The sequence below is a fragment of the Urocitellus parryii genome, chromosome 5 (assembly GCF_045843805.1).
Source record: "Urocitellus parryii isolate mUroPar1 chromosome 5, mUroPar1.hap1, whole genome shotgun sequence".
Taxonomy (NCBI): Eukaryota; Metazoa; Chordata; class Mammalia; order Rodentia; family Sciuridae; genus Urocitellus; species Urocitellus parryii.
This window is the reverse complement of record NC_135535.1, coordinates 110,487,855-110,508,696: the sequence shown is the minus strand read 5'-3', so window position 1 is coordinate 110,508,696 and position 20,842 is coordinate 110,487,855. Positions and strand designations below refer to the sequence as shown.

Here is a 20,842-nt window from a genome sequence, read left to right as displayed (position 1 = left end):
GGCCAAAGTGGATTTTCAGGCATGGGGGTCCTGGGGCCAATCATAGTGACCTATCATATCCTGCTCCCCCAGGGTCACAGAACCCTTCAGGATCTGAATCCCTATGGTCGTGCCCAGAGTGAGGCTCTGCAGACAAAAGAGACACTGTGTCCATCTTAGAGCCCAGCAACAATGGGTGCTCAATATGGGAGAGGGCAAGAAGGCAGAAAAGGGCCTCAATGGAAGAGGAGGGGACAGCATCATCCCCTAGAGCCCGTCCCCGCCCAGGGTGGCTCTGGGGGTGCACATGATCTGAGGCCCCAGAATGGGGTGGGGAGAGACATCTCTGTCCTGATGCTGATGTCCACATGGGCATGAGATTCCCACCCCACCCTGTTTGAGAGTTCTCACTGTGGTGTCAACCTTATCATGGAAGTGTGCCTGAGCCTCTCTGCCAGGGGGCCTGGCTGTCACCTTGAAGCACGCCAGACTTCCGCACCAACTTGCAAATGTGCAGGGCTGCGAGGAATGGCTCTGTCCGACCTGAGAGGGGTGTCGGGGCTGCCGCTATCTTGCGAGGTCCCTGAAGGACACTTTGTACCTGAGTGCCAGGCTGACAGCTTGCTTCAGAGCCCGAGGACTATGGGATGCTGAGCAGAGGGGCCTGGGCTTCCTTGGGTCCACTTGGCGGAGGTCCATGACGACAGCCATCACCACAGACAGGCAGGGCCCCTGACGTGGCTGAGCCTTAATGGTCTCATTTGCAAAATGGGGAAATCAGTACCTCTCACTGGGGTCACTGCAAGGTCATGTATTTAATGGCAACTAACCCATTCTAAGTGCACCGGAGACCCTCAGTGAACATTCCTCAAGTGGCCATGCCAGAGGGACTCCTGGAGTCAGGGCTACAGTGAAGGGGAGGGAAGGAGAAAGACGCTCACTGGGGTAAACATCTCAACTCTCACCACGGCCAGGTTTCATTCCTTCCCCTCCCTGGTCATCCAGGGACTTGGGGATCTGCTCTGCTCTTTGTGTTGCCCTTGGGAGCTTAGGGCAGGGTGCTTAGTCTGCTCAAGGCAAGAATATGCCAACCCAAGCTTCAGGGACCCCAGGACACTTTGTGTCCCTGTCCCCTAGGACTGAGGATCTGATTTTCTGCAGGCATATTTTTCTCTCTTTCCAAGGAACTTGAGACTATGACAGCCTCCAAGCAAGAACAGGAGGAGGCATCTCAGGCATGGATCTGCATCCCTGTCAGAGGGAGGGGCACATCTGACCAAGGATCATAACCTGACAGCTCTGGATGGCAGCCGTCATGTGCCCTTAGGCAGAAGGTGCTGTATTCTGGGGCTCTGTTTCCTCTGACCCTGTCTCATGTCGACCCTGTGGGCATGAATAAGGAGGTCATGTTTCCCAAAAGCTCTGGGCTGTCCTCCACTCTGCAGCTCCAACCAGTCGTGCCCCCATCTGCACAGGATGGTGCCCAGGGAGGGAATCACAGCTGATCCTGTCCCCAGTAAGGTTGGCCTTACTTTGGGGCTAGGGGCCGATGAGTCAGGCTCTCCTGACCTGTGTCAGTGACAAGACTGTGCAAATGGTGCCCACTTGTCACCTTTGTCCCCATCTCCCTGAGAATTAAGGGAGCCCACAGGGGCAGATGGAGAAGGCCACAGAATATCCCTGCCCACGACCGTCTCCCCTGTGGTCCCTCTGCGGGAAGGACTGGTCCCAGTCCAGCACTCTTTTTCTCCACCCTCCCTCTGCAAGCCTGGGAGTCACCACAAGTTTTGATTATCTGCATGAGTCTCAGGAAGTTGGAGGGCAGCTAAGATAACCACCGCTTCTCTTGGCTGTGGTGCAGTCTGGGCTTGCTGGGAGAGCTTGTCTTCTTTTTATTGAATTTGCATCAGCAACCCCAGAGCCCTCTAGGCAGATGAGATAAACCAGCCCAGGCTGTGAGGAGCCCCTGGGGAATCTGGAGTGGAGAAAGCAATGTGCCCCCAGAGCCTGGTCTAAACTCTGTCCACATGGCTCCTTCCTGTTCTGAGGATGCAGTGTCTGAACCATTCAGGACTACATTGATGACAGCAGTGAGTGGCCCCTAGGGCACCCCTAAGTATAGAAGAGAATGTCCCTCCTCCAGGATGAGCCTGGGTCAGCAAGAGCTGTGCTCATCAGAATGAGGGCTGGATAGGGTGGGAGGGAAGGTGGTCTCCGCCTCAGTGTAACAAAGTGCCACCCCTTCTTGCTGGGGAAGTAGGAGGGTCCCCTAGGTGGGCAGAAGTGTAGGACCTTGGAAGGATGGAAACCAGGAGTGGGATTCTTATGTTATGAGCTGCCCAAGTAACAGTCATATGGGGCCCCGGGTGGTTCCCGATGGGGGTCTAGGAGTTGATACATACTCTACCCTATGTTTTCTAGAATCTTCTTTCTGGTCTCCCTTAGCATTTGGCAAAATTCTTCCTGAAAATTCCCTGACTCAATCATTGATGCACAAGAGAACCCAAGGAAGGGACTGTGTCTGCTCTGGGGCAGTAGAAAAGGAAGCAGAGTGAGGCTCTTGGAAAGAACAGGGTGATGACCATGTGGTCAGGGAGAGAGGGACTCAGGAAAAGTGGGGTCCAGGCAGGGTACCCCTCCTCAGAACTTCCCTTTTTCTGTGGCTCTGACTTTTTAGGCCTGATTTGGTCCACTTGGGGAGGGCTTTTAAATCCTCGGATGTTAGCAGCTAGATGGTTGAAAACCTGGCTTTTCTGACAATAAGCCTTGGAACAGGAGTTATGTGCATATTACTGGAGGCTGGAGCTTGGGGCCATGGTCTCCAGGGGGAATCTCTTCCACGAAGGAGGCGTGGCAGGGTTCAGGGCTCTTACTCCTTTCCTGGCAGCACTACCAGGTGGCCCACCTCAGGCCTCCCTTCCCAGCCCTGCAGGCAGCAATGCAGATAGGAGACAGTGTGGGGAACAGTCAGGCCAGGGACTGGCTAGTTTTACTAGGAGGCAGCCATTCCTAACTGCCCCACCAGGAGGTCCCTGGCATGAGCCAGATGCAGGCTGCTCAGCACCCAACGCAATGCAGGGGTCCCAGAGGGACCCAGATTCCAGCCTTCCTTCCAGGTTCCAGCTATAAGGGGACCAAGTGAAGAGCTCTCACCTTCCTACTGTCCTGGACACTCCATGCCTGGCAAGGGGCTCTGGCTATGTCCTGGCAGGATCATTCCTGCCCAGGATTCTGGCAGTGAATGCTCAGAAGTGCAGGGGTGGGGGCTGAGGGTCCCTGCCTAGGTGGGGAGAGCAGGAGTCACCATCCAGGCACTTGGTGGGCTCCCAGGCCTGGGCCCAGGGTAAAGGTAGTCCATGGCTCTAGTCAGGCCTGCTGATGGATGTGGAGATGTAGGCCCTTGTACTTGTGAGGGACAGCCAGAAGGGGACAGGGTTGACCATTAATAAAAGTGCCGCTGGAGCCTCCGGTGCAAGCAGCAGGTGAGAATCATCCCGCAGATCTGCCAGGAGGGAGAGAGCAGAGAGCAAAGGGAAATCAGAACCCCATGAGCTCACTGGCTGCGGTGCCCTGAGCAGGCTGCTCGGCTAGAGGGCATGACGGGATCCCAGGGCCCTTCTCCCTCTGCAGGCTTGGGGTGGGCCTGCGTTGCTCACCTGCTCCCAGGTGATGCTGGTGTGTAGGGGAGAACCGCACTCTGAGAACTACTGTCTAAGAGCATGTTTTTGACACTCTGATGGGCATGAATCACCTGGGGGCATATTACAACCCCAGCAGCCTGAGCGAGGGCCTGAGGACCTGCATCTCTCTAGTAAGTGCTCCCAGGAGATGTTGCTGGCACGAGATCCCAGGTCTGCTCTGGAGGCCTGATTTAATTAGCTACTCAGTGGTGATATTTCCATTCCCTCCTTAGAGCTGAAGTGTCTTTCTCTCTAGTCCACCTCAAGTCTGCTGCTCTTGGACTCCAGAGCATCATCCAGGCTTTGGCTGATATTCAGAAGCCACCAGGAAGCTGAGACTTTGGGAGGAGCACTGGTGTGTCCTGTCAATCATCTCGGGATGCAGACCCAGGGCCTAGGAGTCCTTCCTGACAGCCCCTCTGTGGGCAGGCACTCACCAAAGAGGAAGGGGCTACCACACCCCGCCTGGGGCACACGGAGTCTTAGGAAAGTCACCTCCCACCCCAGGTCTCAGGCTCCCCGTTTCCAAAATGTAGAGGACCTTTACTCTTCCTTTTTGCTCTTCATGGGGTCTCCTCCTCCCTCTTCCTCCTCCTCTCAACCAAGGATGCATTAAGGAGAAGGAGATGGGGATGTGTCAGACCAAGAAGCCCTGTGACGGTCGTCATAATTTTGATAATGAAAATGACATGTTGGATCTTGACTCTCTGTCCACAGGAGAGGGGCATTGTGCCTGAACAGCCCCATGATCGTCCCATAGCACAGAGGTGATGGTAGATTTCCTTATATACAGGAACAATGCTCTGAATTCCCCCAACTCCCCACCCCCATCCCTCTAATCTTGGCAATGCAGACCTGGGTGGCCACAGGGCTCCAGCCAGAGGGAGAAGGATTGGCTGATGAAGATGTGCATGGCCAGGTGCATGAACGAGCTGAGTTCCCTGGTACACACATCTGTGCAGGAGATGTGGGTTTCCCAGGACAGGCACAGTAAGGCAGAGGTGTGTGGGCCACACACTAATTGATGTGTGTCCACATGAACACACATGTGACATGCACACACATACATGCACACGCACCCACCCCGAATCATGCAGAGGGGTTAACAATGCTCTCATGAAGGTGTGTGTACACGAACACACACACACACACACACACGCACACACACTTCACACCCTGAATCATGCAAAGAGGTAAAGGATAATAACGAAAGGGGTACTGAACAAGCATCAGCGTCTCCCAGACACAGGACAAGCTGACTGCAGGAGCTGGACACGGCAGAGGGGAGGCTGGGCCAGGCCTGCGTGGGCACAGTGCTTTCTTCTGGGAGCGCCTGGGCAGAGCACTTGGCCACGTATAGGATATTTTTAACAAGCAGGCCATCATGCTCTCAGCCTTCTTGACATTTCCAAGCCAGCACCTCATTAGAGAGCTGGGAGGAAGGGCCAGGAAGATTCTGGGAGGTCATTTCCAAAGGACCTTTTGGTTTTCCTTCTCACGACCTATAGATCCCAACGTTGGCTGTCCTGTGAGTTTTCGGGGCTCTGGAACATGCCTGCGTCCAATCACGAGGAAAGTTGGGGTGCTAGAGGGCTGCATTCTATGTGGGGTAAGCACTGATGGGCTGTGTGACCTAGGGGGACATTTCCATCTCTCTCTGAGCCTTACATCTCACTCCATCAGTAAAAAAGCTCCCAGTCTGTTCACTGGTCCAGAGTAAGGTGCTTTAAAAACCAGGATGACAAAAATCAAACAAAAAACCCCAACAAAAAACTAGGACCCTCCTCACCCCTAAGCCAGACAGCATCCCTAACCTGGGCCCTGAGCATATCCCCCACCTCCGCCATCCAGCCAGGCCCATGCTGTTCCCTCACCTGGTTCTTTCCCCATTTCTGTTACTTTCTGTGAATAAGATGGGCCTAGGGGTTCTCTACCCCAAATGTACATTTGAATCAATGCGACACTAAAACATACCCATAGATGGGACTCCTCCCAGGCCAACAGGAGCAGGGTATTTAGAAATGTGCCATCAGAACTGACGGCAGTCAGCAGGGCCTTCTTTGGTCTGGGAGTCTATGATGTGGGGGCACCTCAAGAGCCTCATGGTCACTACCTGGTCTGACATGGCCTGCAGTATGGCAAGTTTCATGGTCAGGGTGGACAGAGGAGCCCGTGGGTCCTGCTGGAAGGATCAGGTGCCCTCCCAGTAGGCCTTGTCTTTGATAAAACACATTCTTCCATTTAGCATCCGCACTGGCCCCAACCTCTGTCCCAGCCGGCAGCCCCAGAGAACTCAGGGCTCTGCAAGGACCACTGTGGGCTAATTGCAGTTGTTAAAAAGGTCTCCAGTCTGTCTCCTTGTAAGTTCCACCTACAGCTCCTGCCCGTCTCCTGGAGCCACCTGGGAACAGTCTCCTCCCTCCCCCACATGACTGCTGTGGTTTAGAGACACCAGGAGGAGTGCCCTCTTCTGCCATCTCCTGACGCTGCCCACACCTGGCTTCCAGCCCACCTGTCCTCACTCTGGACCTGACTGTACTAAGGAACCACTCAGGAGCTTAGCGGACACACCGAGGCCTGGGGGCCAGTCTCAGACCATTTTATTTACTTGTGCTGGGGTGTGGTCTGGGCCTTGGGGGGTTTGAAAGCTTGCCAGGGGATCTGATGTGCAGGCAAGTTGGGGACCACCACCCTGGAGTCTCTGTAGAGGTCTCATCCCACTGGGAAGGTGGGGCTGGAACCAGAGCATAGGGCCTTGGTGTGGCTTGAGTTGGCACCTTAGCATCCTGGCTCTCTTGCTGATTTCTACCAGTGGCCCTCCAGGCTGCATCGGCATCAGACAACCCAGGCAGAATATCCCCCCGCTCTGTGTCGTAGGCTGGATGCAAAGCAAGGCAAGACTTAAATGTGAGGACTCGAACTCCCTTTCAGTCCGTCTCCTCCACCCACCGAGCTCTTTCTTCCCTGCTGGCTTTATCTCGGACAGACCGGCTCTCTCTGCAGATGTGGCCCATTATCAGAGTTGATCGGCAACCCTGGGCCATCCCTGAGATCATAGGAAAACTAGGAAGAGGTGGTCTGAGGCTGAAGGCCAGGCTGACACTGATCTCATTTCCCTCTCCCAGTGTGCTCATCCAGTGGTCACAATTTCTCCTAAACCCATAAGTGCCCCGTGTCTGGTCTGCAAGGCGACATTCACACGTGGCCCGATACCTGGCTGAAGTCAGGGCTGGCCACACTCCGTGAACTTTCTGCTTGGTTTCAGAGTGTTCACAAGTTATCTGCTTTAACATTCCTGCCTGTTGCAGGACATCCATCCCAAGGTAACTGGTTACTGAGAAGGGAATCTTACCCCCAAAAATCACACATTAGAGTCAGAAGGTTCCTGAGAGACGGATTGGGCCAGTGGTTTTTAAACTGCACCAGAAATCCCAAGAGTAGCTCAGGGTTATGAGAGAAGTGAGGGTGGCTGTCACGAAAGTCCTGTCTCCTGTGTCAATCCTAACAGCTGCTCTGCCGTCTGTGTTTAATGGAGAGTGGGGTCCTATGTGGAAACTCCATTAAAAAGTGGATGCTGGGGCTGGGATTATGGCTCAGTGGTAGAGCGCTCGCCTAGCACGGGCAAGACCCGGGTTCTATCCTCAGACCACATACAAATAAAGGCATTGTATTGTGTCCTAGGAAATAAATGCTTTTTAAAAAAAAAGAAAAAAGAAAAAGTGGATGCTGCGGCTTAATAAAGGCTAAAAAAATGTTCAATCCCTCCACTCTATATGGCTCAGAGAAGGAATGGAATGTCACACATGTAAATCACCAGAATTTTTGCCGAGCATATAACAGGTGTTCAGTCACACAGCAAGGTCACACAGCAAGGTCACACAGCAAGAGGGGGAGCTATGTGTAGAATCCAGGCCCTCTGACTCCCAAACATGATTTCCTCCAGTTCTGGGGACCAGGAAACATTGTGAAACCATCTTATGCTTGACATCCTGAAATGTGGGGGTCTCTAAAGTGCCATGATGAGTGTGTGAGGAAGATCCCTGGTGTCTGCTCTGGCTCTGAGGAGGATATGGGTCTGGGGAAGAGGCTTCAGCCCACTTAGAGGACTGGGGCAGCTTAGTGCCCAGCTCTGGCCAGCAGAGGGAGCTCTAACCTGAGCCTTGGTTACTGCAGGGTAGGCTCAGTGGCTTGCAGAGGGGAACACTGGGTAAGGGGTTGAGATCCACAGCCGCGGCCAGGTGAAACTCCCCCTCAGCCTTCCAGGTTGGGGGCTGTGAGTGGGAGGAAACTTCAGTGGGCTTGTGAAGCACTGCCCAGTAAAGTTCCACCTTGACCTGGGGCTTGAGGCATTTGCTGTCCCTACTCGACATCCCTGGTTTCTGTACCTTTGGCTATGGCTTCTCTGGACAGATGGATCATGAAGAAATGTGCAGAAGTACACCAGGCCTGGTCTGTATCCATATAGAGCAGGCCCCCCCAACTGCTGGAGTAACAGGTTTCTGAAAACCTCAGCTGAGCCAGGATCTGGAGCTCAGAGTAGCCCCTTCCCTGGGTTCCAGTGGTGACTCTTCTGGTTTCAGCAAATGGGACAGAAGGTCTGTGCTGGGGAGTGCACCAAAGTCCACCTGGGGCTCCCTGGGCCACGCAGGTAAATGGGCACATAGAGGCAGGCCGCTCTTGCCAGGGAACCACTGGAGATTTTTTTTTTTTGAAACAATGTGTCCATGTAGAAATCATGAAAATGATGAGCCTCATTTACTGAACACCTGTTATATGCTCGGCAATAATTCTGGTGATTTACATGCATATTGCTAATTCTCATGATCCCACCAAAGAGTAAGTACACCAGTTTACAAATGAGTAACTGGGGCTCAGAGGTGAAATAACTGGCCCTAGGACACATGATTTGTAGGTGGCAGAACCAAGAAGGGTCTTCCTCCAAATGCTGGGGACCTTCTTCTCAGCCTGAAAGACTGCAGCTGGGTCTTCGAGGTCCGCACACTGTTGTGTATGGATAGCACCTGTTCTGGAAGGATCCTACACCAGAAGTCTCCTGAAGCCAGGTGACATGGGCACTCTAAGTGTCCATAGACCTCTGTGTGGGGGTTAGGGGTTTGGGAAAGCAAAGAACCAAATCCAGGAGATCTCTGTGTCCGGTCAGGGTGTGACACCTTACTTACGTGGCCTCTCCAGATCTCATTCCTGATCTCCTCCCCACCTGGCTTGGGTCTCAGGTTATTGTGAGGCTCTGATGAAAGGAAGCCACTGAAAATATTCTAAAGTTCACAGGTAACTGGAGAAGACAGCTTCCACTTATGGAGGCCTTTGTAAGTGCCATGTGCCCTGAGTGGGTGACATGCAACCTGTAATTCTTATTTAGACTTTACGAGGTTGGAGAAATGACCCGCATTCTGCAGATGAAGTTGAAGGACAGCTTAAAAGCTTAACTCAAGATCCCACAGGAGCAGAGCCAGGACTGGATCAGGTGTTCTGACTCCAGAGCCCCTGGCCTTCCCTAGATGCTACTACGGCAGGACTGCAGGATGTGAAGCTCCCTCTAGAAGGACCTTCCATCAGGATACAAGTGCCAGGTGAGGGTGAGGTGGGGACCTAAGGGACCTGAGCTCACTGTATCTGCCCAGCCCCTAAGAGTCCCCTCCTGGCTCCTCTTCTTTGGGCCCTTGACTAGAGCAACTGATGTCAATGATGCCAGCTTCCTGGGTGGTGGCTGGGGGGTGGTGTGGAGGGAAGCGACAGGACCAAGGGTAATGCCCATCCTCGGGGAGAGAGCTGGGTGTACAAGAGGAGAACACGTGCACACACACACACACATCATGGGAGTGCTGGTACACATGCACACACACACATATATGCACAAGCACATCTCAGCACGTGTGCGGCACACATCCCAACCAGGCAGACCCAGGTGCATGCAGACGCTCAAGGACCCACAGCAGGCTGTACACACGCAGGGTGCACACACATACCTGAGCCCACACTCAGACTCCTCCCAGGTCCCTGTTCCTTCTAAGTTCAAGTTCAGTGTTCCCTGGGGAAGAGACTGACCTTGTGGTTCATCCTTGGTTGCAAAGGGAAGGGGAGAGAAGACAGGTAGGGCAGGGCAGGGCAGGGCAGGCTATGGGTGCATAAAGGGCCACTTATTTCGGTCAATGGGAGAGGGCCTCCAAGTGCTTCCACACAGCTCCTGTGCTGATTCCCACCGCAACTCACCTGCAGGCAGGCTACCCCGATGCCCACCGCCCCCATGAGCAGTAGGTGGTCAGCCAGGAACTGCTCCAGCTTCGTGATGCAGCCTCCCTGCAATGGAGCCAAGGGTTACATGAGCCTCGGCCCAGCAGGGGCGAGGCCGGGCTGGCTGTCCACTAGGTTCAGCGGAGGCTGAAGAAAGCCAGAGATTAGAGGGCCGGGATCCAGCCTTGGAATCACTCCCAGGCTTCTTGAGGGGCCCCAGGGTTCACGCCATGATTTCTGGGGTTCTCCCAGTAGGAGCTGCTTGTCTCAGGGCTCTGAGACCCTTGGAGGCCCCAAGCACCATTCCCATCTGCCTGAGATGGCCTTTCTGGCCCCCACCGTGCCCTAACTGGAGCTGGGCCACTCACCTCCACCTTGTAGATGTTGGAGGGGTGGACCCGCTGGCCGCAGCGTGTCACCACTGTCTTGCAGCAACTGTCGGGCACCCGGCGGCCCTCGGCCTCTCGAGACAGGATGTAGGAGCTGTGCTGCCAGTCAGCCGAGCTGTTGCTCCCACAGCACTTGAACTAGAGGGAGAGTGAGGCCGGAGGTGAGGGGGGCTTGGGTGGGCCCCATGGGCCCCCGGGTCACGGGGCTGCAGGGCTCGGGATTCCATAGATTCAACCCCTACATCCTCTCCCTGCCATCCTCCCCTTCCCCAGTTTCGAGCAGGAAACAGGTCCCTCTGGGGTCCTCTCCACAGGACACCTGTTTGTTACCTTGGGAAGCCACCCAGTCCTTTAAGAAGACTATGTTGGGGACTGTAGGGGTAGATAGCGGCTGGGGTCCTGGGAGGTTGGGGCTGTGGGCCACTGGGTGGCAAAGCCAGGACCCACTGAGGCAAAACAACAAGGGGGACATTTCCTGGTCATCTGTGAGGCAGGACCTGGGGACAGGCATCCATCCTTGCCAGAGGTTCCTGGGTCCCCATTCTGGCTTTGAAGTTATCAGAGTCCCCATACCCCAGGGGCACAGAGTGTCCCAGAGCCCACGCATAATATGGCAGCTCAGCATTGAGCACAGGGCTGCTGTGTGCCGAGCAGGACCTAGGTTGTTTTCAGTGCCCAGGGGACGGAAATGCCAGCCCAGGCTGAATGTGATTCAAAGAATGGACACGGATCACTTCTTATCCCTATGAGTCAAGGCACTGAGATGCTAAATCCTCTATAGGCTGGGGGACACGGCTGTGGTCTCTGCAGTATGGCATGGGTGGGTGGCAGGCAGGTACTTCATAGTTCAGGGAGTAAGAGTTTCTTAGGCACCTACTATGTGCCAGGAGTGAAGCTGGGGACTGAGCTCAAAGATAAGTCAGCTGGAGATCCTGCCCTGGGGGAGCTTCTCATTACTGTTATTTAGTAGGAGAGATAACAGAAGCCCGTGTGTGGCCCAGAGGAGGAAGGGGGCCAGGGACAGTGCAAGGGGGAGTCGCACAGGAGTTGTACATGGTGCGTCTCTGCATGTGTGTGTGTATGCCTGGCTATTCCTGCGCCACTTGTAAAATGGGGACAACAAAAGCCACCCAACAGGGCTGTTCTGAGCACACGTTGCAAGGTAAGCACTTAGGAAAGGGTCTGGGGAGAGCTAGCTATTAACAAGGGACTTGGAGTCACCATCTTCCTCGAGTGACCTGTAGTACAAGGGCACCTGTCATTTGCATACATGTGGTGCCGCTGAAGTGGCTCTGAAGCCACTACTGTCTTGGGGCTTGGTCTCTCTTGCCTGCCATGTGGGCTAGGGAGCCCTATCCTTGGTGAGTCTGAGGCCCACATCCACATGTCCTTGTCCACACAGATCCTGGTCAGCAACGTGGCATTTGCTCTCAGAGGGGCCCTTCCTCACACGTCCCCACCCTGACCTGCGGCTCCCCCTGTCCACTTAGGCCAACCCTGACCTGCTTCCTGGCTACCTCCAGTCAGTCTCCCCTATAAACCCCTCTCCCTTCCCCTCTAGTCCCAGGGAACCCCAGCCAAGCACCCAGCACGTCATCTGCTGTGTGCTGAGCTTCCAGAGTAAGTGCCTGGGGCAGGGATTCTGTCTCGCACAGTTCTTCCCCTGGGAGGCCCAGCAGGTGCACACTGAGCTCGGGACAGGGTGACCAGCAGCCTGTGCTGCCCACCCTGGTTCCTGGCTAAGTGTGTTGTGTGTGTGTCTGTGTGTATACCTGTGTCCCTGGTCCCTGTTTGAGAGAAGAGACTTCTCCCTGTGACCCTGACTGGGAGCTGAACCTGAGCCTTAGGGGAAGGAGGTGGGGAAGGGCTGAGCCATGGCACCTGGGCACTCAGGACCCACTGACTTCCTCTACTTGCCTGATGCTTATGGGTCCCAGAGCAAGGCCCTGGGCCTGGGTGGGGTGGCTGGATGGCAGAGGGACTGGGAGCATAGTGGTCACTTAGAGCTGCTTGGAATTTTCCATCATGGAACCAGTAGGACAGGGCTGTCCAATAGAATTGGGAAATATCCTACATCTGTGCCACTAGCCATGTGTGGTCATTGAGCCCTTGAATTGTGACAAGCATGAGACGAACTGAGTTTTGCATTTAAGTATAAAAGTGACCTATGACTAGTGGCCACCATTTTGGACAGCACAGGTCTGAGGTCACTTGCCCATTCCCGACCTCTGGCTGGGACTGTGGGATCAGCTGCATCTCTTTTGGGGAAGGAAAGATGCTCTCTGTTCTGTTCTGTGGCAGTTCTGTGGCCACCTCACTGAGAGCCTGTCACAGCTCTTTCTCCTGGCGTCTTGGCCCCCAGGTCCCCGAGGAAGGAGAAAAGGCAGCTCATGGATAGAAGGGCCTGGAGAGGAGCTTCTTACCTTTGTCCTAAGCAGATAGAGTTCTGCTGGCCTGGCCTGCTTCCTGCTCCAGGGGACCCAAGTGGGAAGTCAGCATGAGGGATTTGGGGGAAGAGGTCAGGGGAAGCTATGGAGAGGTCAAGGCAGAGGAGGATGAAGGAAAGGAACAGGGTTCAGAAAGCACGTTTCATGTGCTGGGTGTGGTCAGAGTTACAGCTCACATTCCCCATGAGGTTCATGGGGAACAACCTAGGCCAGCCTGGCCCTGCTTCCTGGCTACCTCCAGTCAGTCTCCCCTAGGGACGTGGCAATGGAAGCTCCGAAGGGTGAGGAACACGCCAGGGTCACACAGGTGGGAAAGAACAGAGTCAGGTTGTGAACCTGGGTCTGCCTGGCGCCTTACATCTTGCTGTAGACGGTCCACGGAGGCTGTGATCTCCACGGCCCTGGGCTGCCCATAGTTCTCAGTCAAGGTGCGATTCAGGTGCTGCTTCAGTTCATCACTCAGCTGAGGAGGGAGCAGCACAAGGCAGGTGTCAGGAGAACCCCAACTCCCACTCCAGGGCCCAGGTGTGCTCCGAAGTCCTGCCAGCTAAGTCCAGGACACTGTGGGTGAGGGCGCTGCCATGGTAGGGTCCCTCAGACAGTGTCAAAGGACCCTCCGCAGAGACAGCATTGAGGACGTGCACGGAGAGGATGCTGCAAAAATCAGGGTCACCGTGAGGGCCCTGGCATGATGGGCAGAGAGGAGCAGAGGTGGGGGAACAGACACCAAGGGTCACCAAGGGTCAGTCAGAGCTACGAGGCTAGCATCGGCTGCTTTCCAATAGCTGTGGATCTGAATTTGATTACAAGGTTATCTTCAAAGCATTACCAATTGCTACCCTGTGGGCACTGTGTGGACACTGGTTCAATTAACCAGCATGGTGGTACACCCTCTAGCAACCCCAAATCACCTTGCATGTGACCTCAAACCCCTGATTCCCAGGCCACAGCAGGGGAGAGGACCAGACTGATCACTTTACCTTGTTCATTCTGGGCAGGAAAAGCCTGAACTCATTTTTAAAAATTATTTTTTTTAGCTGCAGATGGACACAATATCTTTATTGATTCATTTATTTTTCACGTGGTGCTGAGGATCGAACCCAGTGCGTCACACATCTAAGGCAAGCGCTCTACCCCTGAGCCCCAGCCCCAGCCCCCAGAACTCCCTTTTATGGTCTTGCACGCCACCCTGCCCCAAGCCCTTCCCCTGGATGTCTTTGACAGATGGATTCAACCTCTAACTATCCTTGGAAGGGAGAGGGATGCCCAGCCTCCCACGGGGAACTCCCATCACCCCCAGCTCCCACGTGGCACCCATCAGCATCAGCAGAGAATGGCTGGAACCCAGAGAGGAAGATGGGATCCAGATGTGCAGAGGGTCCTTGGGCCTGGGAACCAGGACCACCCGTGTGGGACAGCCTCAGTGCCCCCTGGCTGTTGTTTCTTCAGGGCACTGGCAGAGAATGGGCCCTCGGATTCCACTTACCCTCTGGTAGTACACATGGGCCAGGACGCCTGCCACCAGCTCCACCAGGAAGATGACAAGCAACAGGCAGAAATACTAGGACCAAGGAGAGAGGACAGTCACCACCAGGGATCAGAGCATTCCTGGGACAAATGTCCCCCCCAAAACAAATAGGAGCAGTAGAGACACCAGCTGGGGACCGCCATCACCTACCATCCTCCTTCTCTTACCAGGAGGACGTCACGACCTCTGCTGGCACCAAGTGCCCCACTCACTCCTCCACCCATGGCCATTGCTCTGCTGTGATCCAGTCATCCGCACTGGATGCCCACCGGGGTCCAGGTGCCAGCTGTCATAATAAGGTGGTTATTGCCCTCAAAGTTTGTGGTAGGGGATAGACAAATAAGTGATGACAATGTCGTGCTATCAATACTACTGTAGGGAAAGCTCTAGAAACGGTGAGAGGATCCTGGTGGGGTGAGCAGCCAGAGAAGGCTTCCTGGAGGTGGCGATATCGGAGCAGCATCTCATTTTCAGGTGGAGGAGGAAGCAGGGGTAGAGCGTGTGCCTGAGGACTGAGAAAGTACTCAGGGAGTGGCCAGGGCCCAGGTGGCTAGAGAATGGGGGGCCATAAACCTTGACGTGGCTGTGTCCCCGTAGTATGCTGTTTTTAAGTCCTTTGGGTATAGTCCAAGGAGAGGAATAGCTGGTTCAAATGGTGGTTCCATTCCCAATTTTCCAAGGATCTCATACTGCTTTCCATATCGGCTGCACCATTTTGCAGTCCCACCAGCAGTGTTATGAGTGTACCTTTTCCCCGCATCCTCGCCAACACTTATTGTTGTTTGTATGCATAATAGCTGCCATTCTGACTGGAGTGAGATGAGATCTTAGAGTGGTTTTGATTTGCATTTCTCTAATTGCTACACTAATTGCTAGTGATGATGAACATTTTTTCATATATTTGCTGATTGTGTATCCTCTTCTGAGAAGTGTCTGTTCATGTCCTTGGCCCATTTATTGACTGGGTTATTTGTTTTTTTGATGCTTAGCTTTTTGAGTTCTTTATAGACCCTAGAGATAGCAGCACAATTCACAATAGCTAAACTGTGGAACCAACCTAGATGCCCTTCAATAGATGAATGGATTTAAAAAATGTGGCATATATACACAATGGAATTTTACTCAGCAATAAGACAGAATAAAATCATGGCATTTGCAGATAAATGGATGGCGTTGGAGAAGATAATGCTAAGTGAAGTGAGCCAATCCCAAAAAACCAAATGCCAAATGTTTTCTCTGATATAAGGAGGCTGATTCATAGTGGAGTAGGGAGGGGAAGCATGGGAGGAATAGATGAACTCTAGATAGGACAGAGGGGTGGGAGGGGTGGGAGGGGTGGGAGGTTATTAATGATGGTGGAATGTGATGGACATCATTATCCAAAGTACATGTATGAAGAGATGAATTGGTGTGAATATACTTTATATACAGAGATATGAAAAATTATGCTTTATATGTGTAATAGGAATTATAATACATTTTGCTGTCATGTATTTAAAAGATAAAATCAATTTAAAAAAGAGAATGGGGGGCCACAGGGGCAGGCTGGGCGGTGCAACCAAGACTCAGGAGAAGGCCCAGGCTGATGTCCAGGAGGCTCCTGGGCCCCTTCCTGCCCCATGCTGCCTCCCAGCCTTCGCAGCCCTGCGGTCTGTTCTTCCCGTCACCATGTCGACCTCCTCCAGGCCCAGGGCAGCTCTTCAGCTCCGCTCCTGCTGGGGCTTCCTGGCTGTGCACTGTGACCAGCAGGACAGGCCCGCCCTCCTCCCCTCCCACCAGGCCTTGCACTGTTAAGGAGCCTCTGGACACAGCTGGACCCTGGTGTGTTCTTATAGGAGTCAAGAAGGCAGGCCCACATGGGCTGGGAGGACCAGGGAGAGGGAGATAAAGAGGTGGGGGGTGAAGGGAGGAGGGGAGAGGAGGGCTGGGTTGGTGGAGCACAGGGTGCCGACCAGGGGTCCACATTCCAGTGGCTCCCCAGCTGCAGGGCAGACCCTTCGTGGAGGCTTAGGCCATCTGGACAGGAGATCCCAAGCTCCCGGGTACTGGGATGAGGATGGCAGAGGGAGGCAGGTTCCATGAGGGCATGTTCCCTGGGCCCCATGGTCTACAGATGGTTCTGAATGGGACCCCAGGGTAAGCTCAGGCAGGGAGCTGGCAGGTGGGTCTGTGGATGGTCCCCCTCTGCCTTCTGAACTCAAGCCCAAAAACCTGGTCTGAAAGGCTGGTGGCCAATCAACCAATGGGGCTTGAGTCCGGTGCCGCCACTCTCTGGCTCTGGTTGGGTGACCATGAATGCCTTACTGTAAATTAGGAAAATGTTCTCCAGTGAGAAGACTGTGGCTCAGTGGGAGCTGTTCAGGCTGGATTTCATCCTTGACTGGTCACCTTTGGAGGATGCAAGCTTTAGGGCCATGCATGGTGGCCCTGACTGTGGGACCGGCCTCCCTTTCCTCACCAGTGGATAATGGCTCTATGGCCTGCCCTGCCCACCCTGAGTGTTGGGAGGACTACAGGAGGGGAAATGTGCTTCATGATGCTCTTCCCTCCTCCTTCCCTCCCAGGGCTCACAGCCCAAAGCTGTGAGGTGAACAGTGCTTGAGAGCCAGAGGCAGCGCGGTCATCCCAGGCCATGTGTGGAGCTGCCCATCCCAACAGACAGTGTTGGAGTGTGGCTGCATCGTCACTCAGGGTCTTCCCTCTCCTCCACCTCATGTTCCTCAGGGCCCCTGGGTACTGGGTCCCTAAATTCTCTCTGATGTGGCTGTCCTTTCTGCTGGTTCCAAGTGCCCTCCTCTCCCTTGCCCTACCGTGGTTCTGAGGTCACACAGGACCTGTGGGCCCTGAGGGCTGGCTACCTCCAGGCCACCTGGTGCACACCTGTGTGCCCCCCAAGGTGGGAGGAAGGAGTGGAGGAGCCTGTAACTGTCAGGAAGAAGCCGCAGCTGCTGGCAGTGACAAGGGCAGCATCTGCCCCCCCCACCCCCCGCCTTCCCTCCATCAGTGCTGTCAGCTGTAACTGGCACACGGGTGATCGTCCTGAAGATGTGGACATGTCACGCTGCTCCCCTGGGGAAGCCACTGCTACGGTTGCTGCTGAAGACAGGTGGGGAAGAGAGGGGGGAAAGGGAGAGACAGGGACGCACACTGCTCGAATTAATGGCAGGCTAGCTCCCCAGAGACTTGTCCGGGGCATCCCACGGACTAGTAATCGACAGGCCGACAGTGGGAGGGGAGGGGCATCAGTGCTGAGCGGAGTGAGGGGCTCCAGAGTGTGAAGATGCCGTGGGAGGAAGGTGAGGGCCAGGCCTGGGGATCTGAGGGGAACGAAGCCAGGGTGCTTGGTGGGCATGCGCTCTGGCTCCAGGAAGCAGATTCCGTGCAGATTGGCTGCAGGTGTGTGACTCACCTGGGCAGGGGAGGCCCTGAGTCACAGCTCCCTGTGTGACAGCTCCCAGGAGGCAAAGGGTGGTACTCATTGAAATCCTCGGGCTCAAGGGTCCTGGCAGCCCTGCCCGTGGCTGGCTGAAGTCCCCTGGTAATGAGGCTAGGTCGCTGAGATTTTCACCTTGTGTGGTCATGGGTTCTAACAAACGCCTCACCTCTGCCCTTTCACTGAAGGGTGGCAGTCCTTCCAGACACCAAGTCCAGTGGACTTGTCTCAGGACTCCTAACTGCTGTCTGTGCAAATCTGAGAAGCATTCCTGATGTTCCTGAGTACAGTTCCCTTCAGTACAGGCCACACTGTCCAGCCTTGGAGGATTTGACCTCTCTGGTCCCCCTGTCTGGAATTCCAGTGCCTGCTGTCCTTCAATGCCCCAGCTAGTCCACTAAGCCATCCCTGGTTGGCAGTGCCAAGCTCCTGCCAATGCTCGCAGTGCTTCATCTGCCTGCTTCCTGTCCGACAAGCACTTTCTGCTTGCTCCTTCCCTCTGAACTGGGAGTCCCTGCCTGCCCGCCACGCTGCTCCCTGGGGTTGGCCTTCCCTGGTAGAAGCACACAATTGTACCCACTGCTTGGTCTCAGTTGATTTGGCTGCAGGTTTCAACCTCTGATGGCAGCTTCTGGGAAATGGGGCCACTCCCTAGATTCTTCTGGCTCCTCCACAGTGGCTAGAATGGTCTTGGGTCTAGACATCTGCTTAGGAAACACCCCCTGGTTTAGATGGAGAAGTATGTTGCTTACAAAGTATGCCTCTGAGATAGCAGGAGCTGGACAGAACCCACCAGAACAGCCTGGCATGGTTTTCCTCCTGGAGGCCATTCAGCAATGTCTGGAGACATTATTTTGTGGTCACATCTGGGAGAAGGCAGTACTACCGGCACGTAAAAGGTAGAGGCCAAGATGCTGTTGACCATCCAGTCGTGCACGGGGCACTTCCCACAATAGAGAATTATTTGATTGAAAAGGCCAACAGGGTCAAGGTTGAGAAAACCTGAGCTAGATATTTGCCTTCTAATTCTAAGGCTGATGCTGGGATCTGATTTGCATAAGTGTCTCTGTGCACTTTGGGAGGCACAAAAAGAAGATCTTGGAAACGTTCCCTAACTTCTGAGAAGCCAAGAACTGAACACAGAATCAATCCTCCTGCCTGGGAGGGCAGGAAGTTGCTCACCTTGACCCAAGCAAGGGCCAGGAAAGTCTAAACTGCTTCAGCTCACATCCCCAGAGGATCTGGAGGCTGGAGAGGGAGTTTCATGGGGCTAGGGACATTCCTCACACTGCTGAAGGGTTCCCCAGGGGCGAGTCTTCTCTTCTGAAATAGTTGTAGATCTCCCCAGTTGCTTTTAGTGAGCAGAGAAGGGATGTACTACCATTAAAGTTTGTGGAAGAGATTAACTCTAGGAAGCCTGAAGAAGGTTCTGGAGTCACTTCTTGTCTTCTTTTACATTTGGTTTGGTATTGGTTTTTGAATTATTAAACAAAAACCAATAAGGAACTTTCAGCTAATTTGTCATTTGGGTGAGTTCTATTTGAATGCAATTTAGTGTTTAACTTTTGCTGTCCTGCTTTCCTAGCTAGCCGTGCCAGGGAGAGCCCGCTGTTCTCTTGAGGGGGCCCCCAGAATTGTTGGCATATGGCTTAGGAGGTGTGTTGGCCATGCACGCGTAGGCACCGACAGAGGGCATGCAGTTTTACTTCAGTGGCGAGGCATCCCTTCCATTAAAAGAAAGAAAAAATTAACCTTTCCTAGGCAGAATCAGTGCCTTCTTCATCTGAGCAGCCCCTGAGTACCCCAGTGGGTGCTCTCCAGCAATCACAGCCAACCCTTTTGAGCTCTCCCCAGGTGCCAGCCCATCTCCACAGTGCTCCACGCCATCTCCCCGCCACCCTGGAATGAGTACTAGTGTTACTCATCTCACTGCCGCGTGAGCGTTAGTCTCAGGCTCATCTTATAGACCAGGACACGTGCTTGGAGGAGCTAAATAGCTTGTCTGAGGTCACACGGCAAGTCCATGGCTGAGCGAGGAAATGTAGGCAGGAGTTTTGGCACAGACCTCAGTCTCCCGGTGGCTGAGTGGTATTGTCCCCACTAAACAGCTGATGGGCACATGGATGAGCTCGTGTAGGGTGAATTCTGCATGTGGGGGGGGTTGGCTCTGGTGGACATGGGGGTGGCAGCAGATGAGAAAGTGGGTGGGTAAAGGTGGAGACACAAAAGAGGAAGTCCAGGAAGCCCTCCTCAGGCCCAGAGCACCCCTCTCTGCCCCACACTTAGTCCCCTGCCAGCTGCTCTGAGTGCCAGAGAGGTAGACCAAACGTGCTCCACGTGGTCCTCCCCTGGCTGGGCTGCCCTCCTCCCTGAGAGTAATGTTGCAAGAAAGTCCTCCACCTGCCCCTCCTGGGCTCCCATGCCTCTCTCTGCCCCCTCTGCCCTTCCCAGCCAGCTCATCTTGGAAGCCAGTAACTGTGGGGACAAATCTGTGTGCACACAAAGCCTGGACCCCAGGGAAACCTCCAGTTCTGAGCTTTTGCTCTTGCTGTCCCACTGCCTGGAATCCCCTGCCTGACTCCTGTTCTGCTCATTGGCAGCGGAGCCTCCGACACTCAGCTGTGGCATTGCCTCCACGCAGCCCGCCCTGAGCCGGAAGTTTCTGACCTGTGAGCTCCTTGCTGGTGTCACGTCTTGTCAGGCTCCTTGGGACTCTGTGGACTCGAGCCCTGCTTGCTCTCCTGGCTCTGATCTGTACCCAGTCCCTGTGAACCCAGGGGACACCTGAACCTGTCACTTCAACCTCCAGCCCAAAGTCCAGCTCCACTTGGACTTGGGTGACTGGCCTGCTTCTGCCGACTCAGGGTAGCCCTGAACTTTCCAGAAGTGATCACCTCTGTCTAGATCTGGGGAGACTGGTAACGAGAATTTCAAAGAAAGGTCATGTAGCATCTGTCCCCATGGCCTCCTTAAGAAACATCCCATTTCAAAACATGCCACACTGGTCCCAAACCATAAAAGGAACCAGTGTATGAAGCCCAGAGTGAGCCCCACACATTAATCCCTCCTCCTGCTTTATATATCAAAGTGTTTTTTTTCATTAATTCTTTAATGGAACAGTTTGAACTAGAAGC

General features: G+C 54.2%; 1 protein-coding gene across 1 annotated transcript in view; it reads right to left on the bottom strand.

Moving 5' to 3' along the window:
• Positions 1-3,190: 3,190 nt before the first annotated feature.
• Positions 3,191-20,842, bottom strand: part of Tspan11 (tetraspanin 11) — a 68,851-nt gene continuing 51,199 nt past the window's right edge. The window contains exons 4-8 of the mRNA XM_077799249.1: positions 14,234-14,308; positions 13,106-13,210; positions 10,280-10,438; positions 9,891-9,977; positions 3,191-3,481 (exon numbers count right to left, since the gene is read on the bottom strand). Coding sequence (XP_077655375.1) covers positions 3,422-3,481; positions 9,891-9,977; positions 10,280-10,438; positions 13,106-13,210; positions 14,234-14,308 — 486 coding nt within the window. The 3' untranslated portion in view covers positions 3,191-3,421. The remainder of the gene's footprint in view (positions 3,482-9,890; positions 9,978-10,279; positions 10,439-13,105; positions 13,211-14,233; positions 14,309-20,842) is intronic.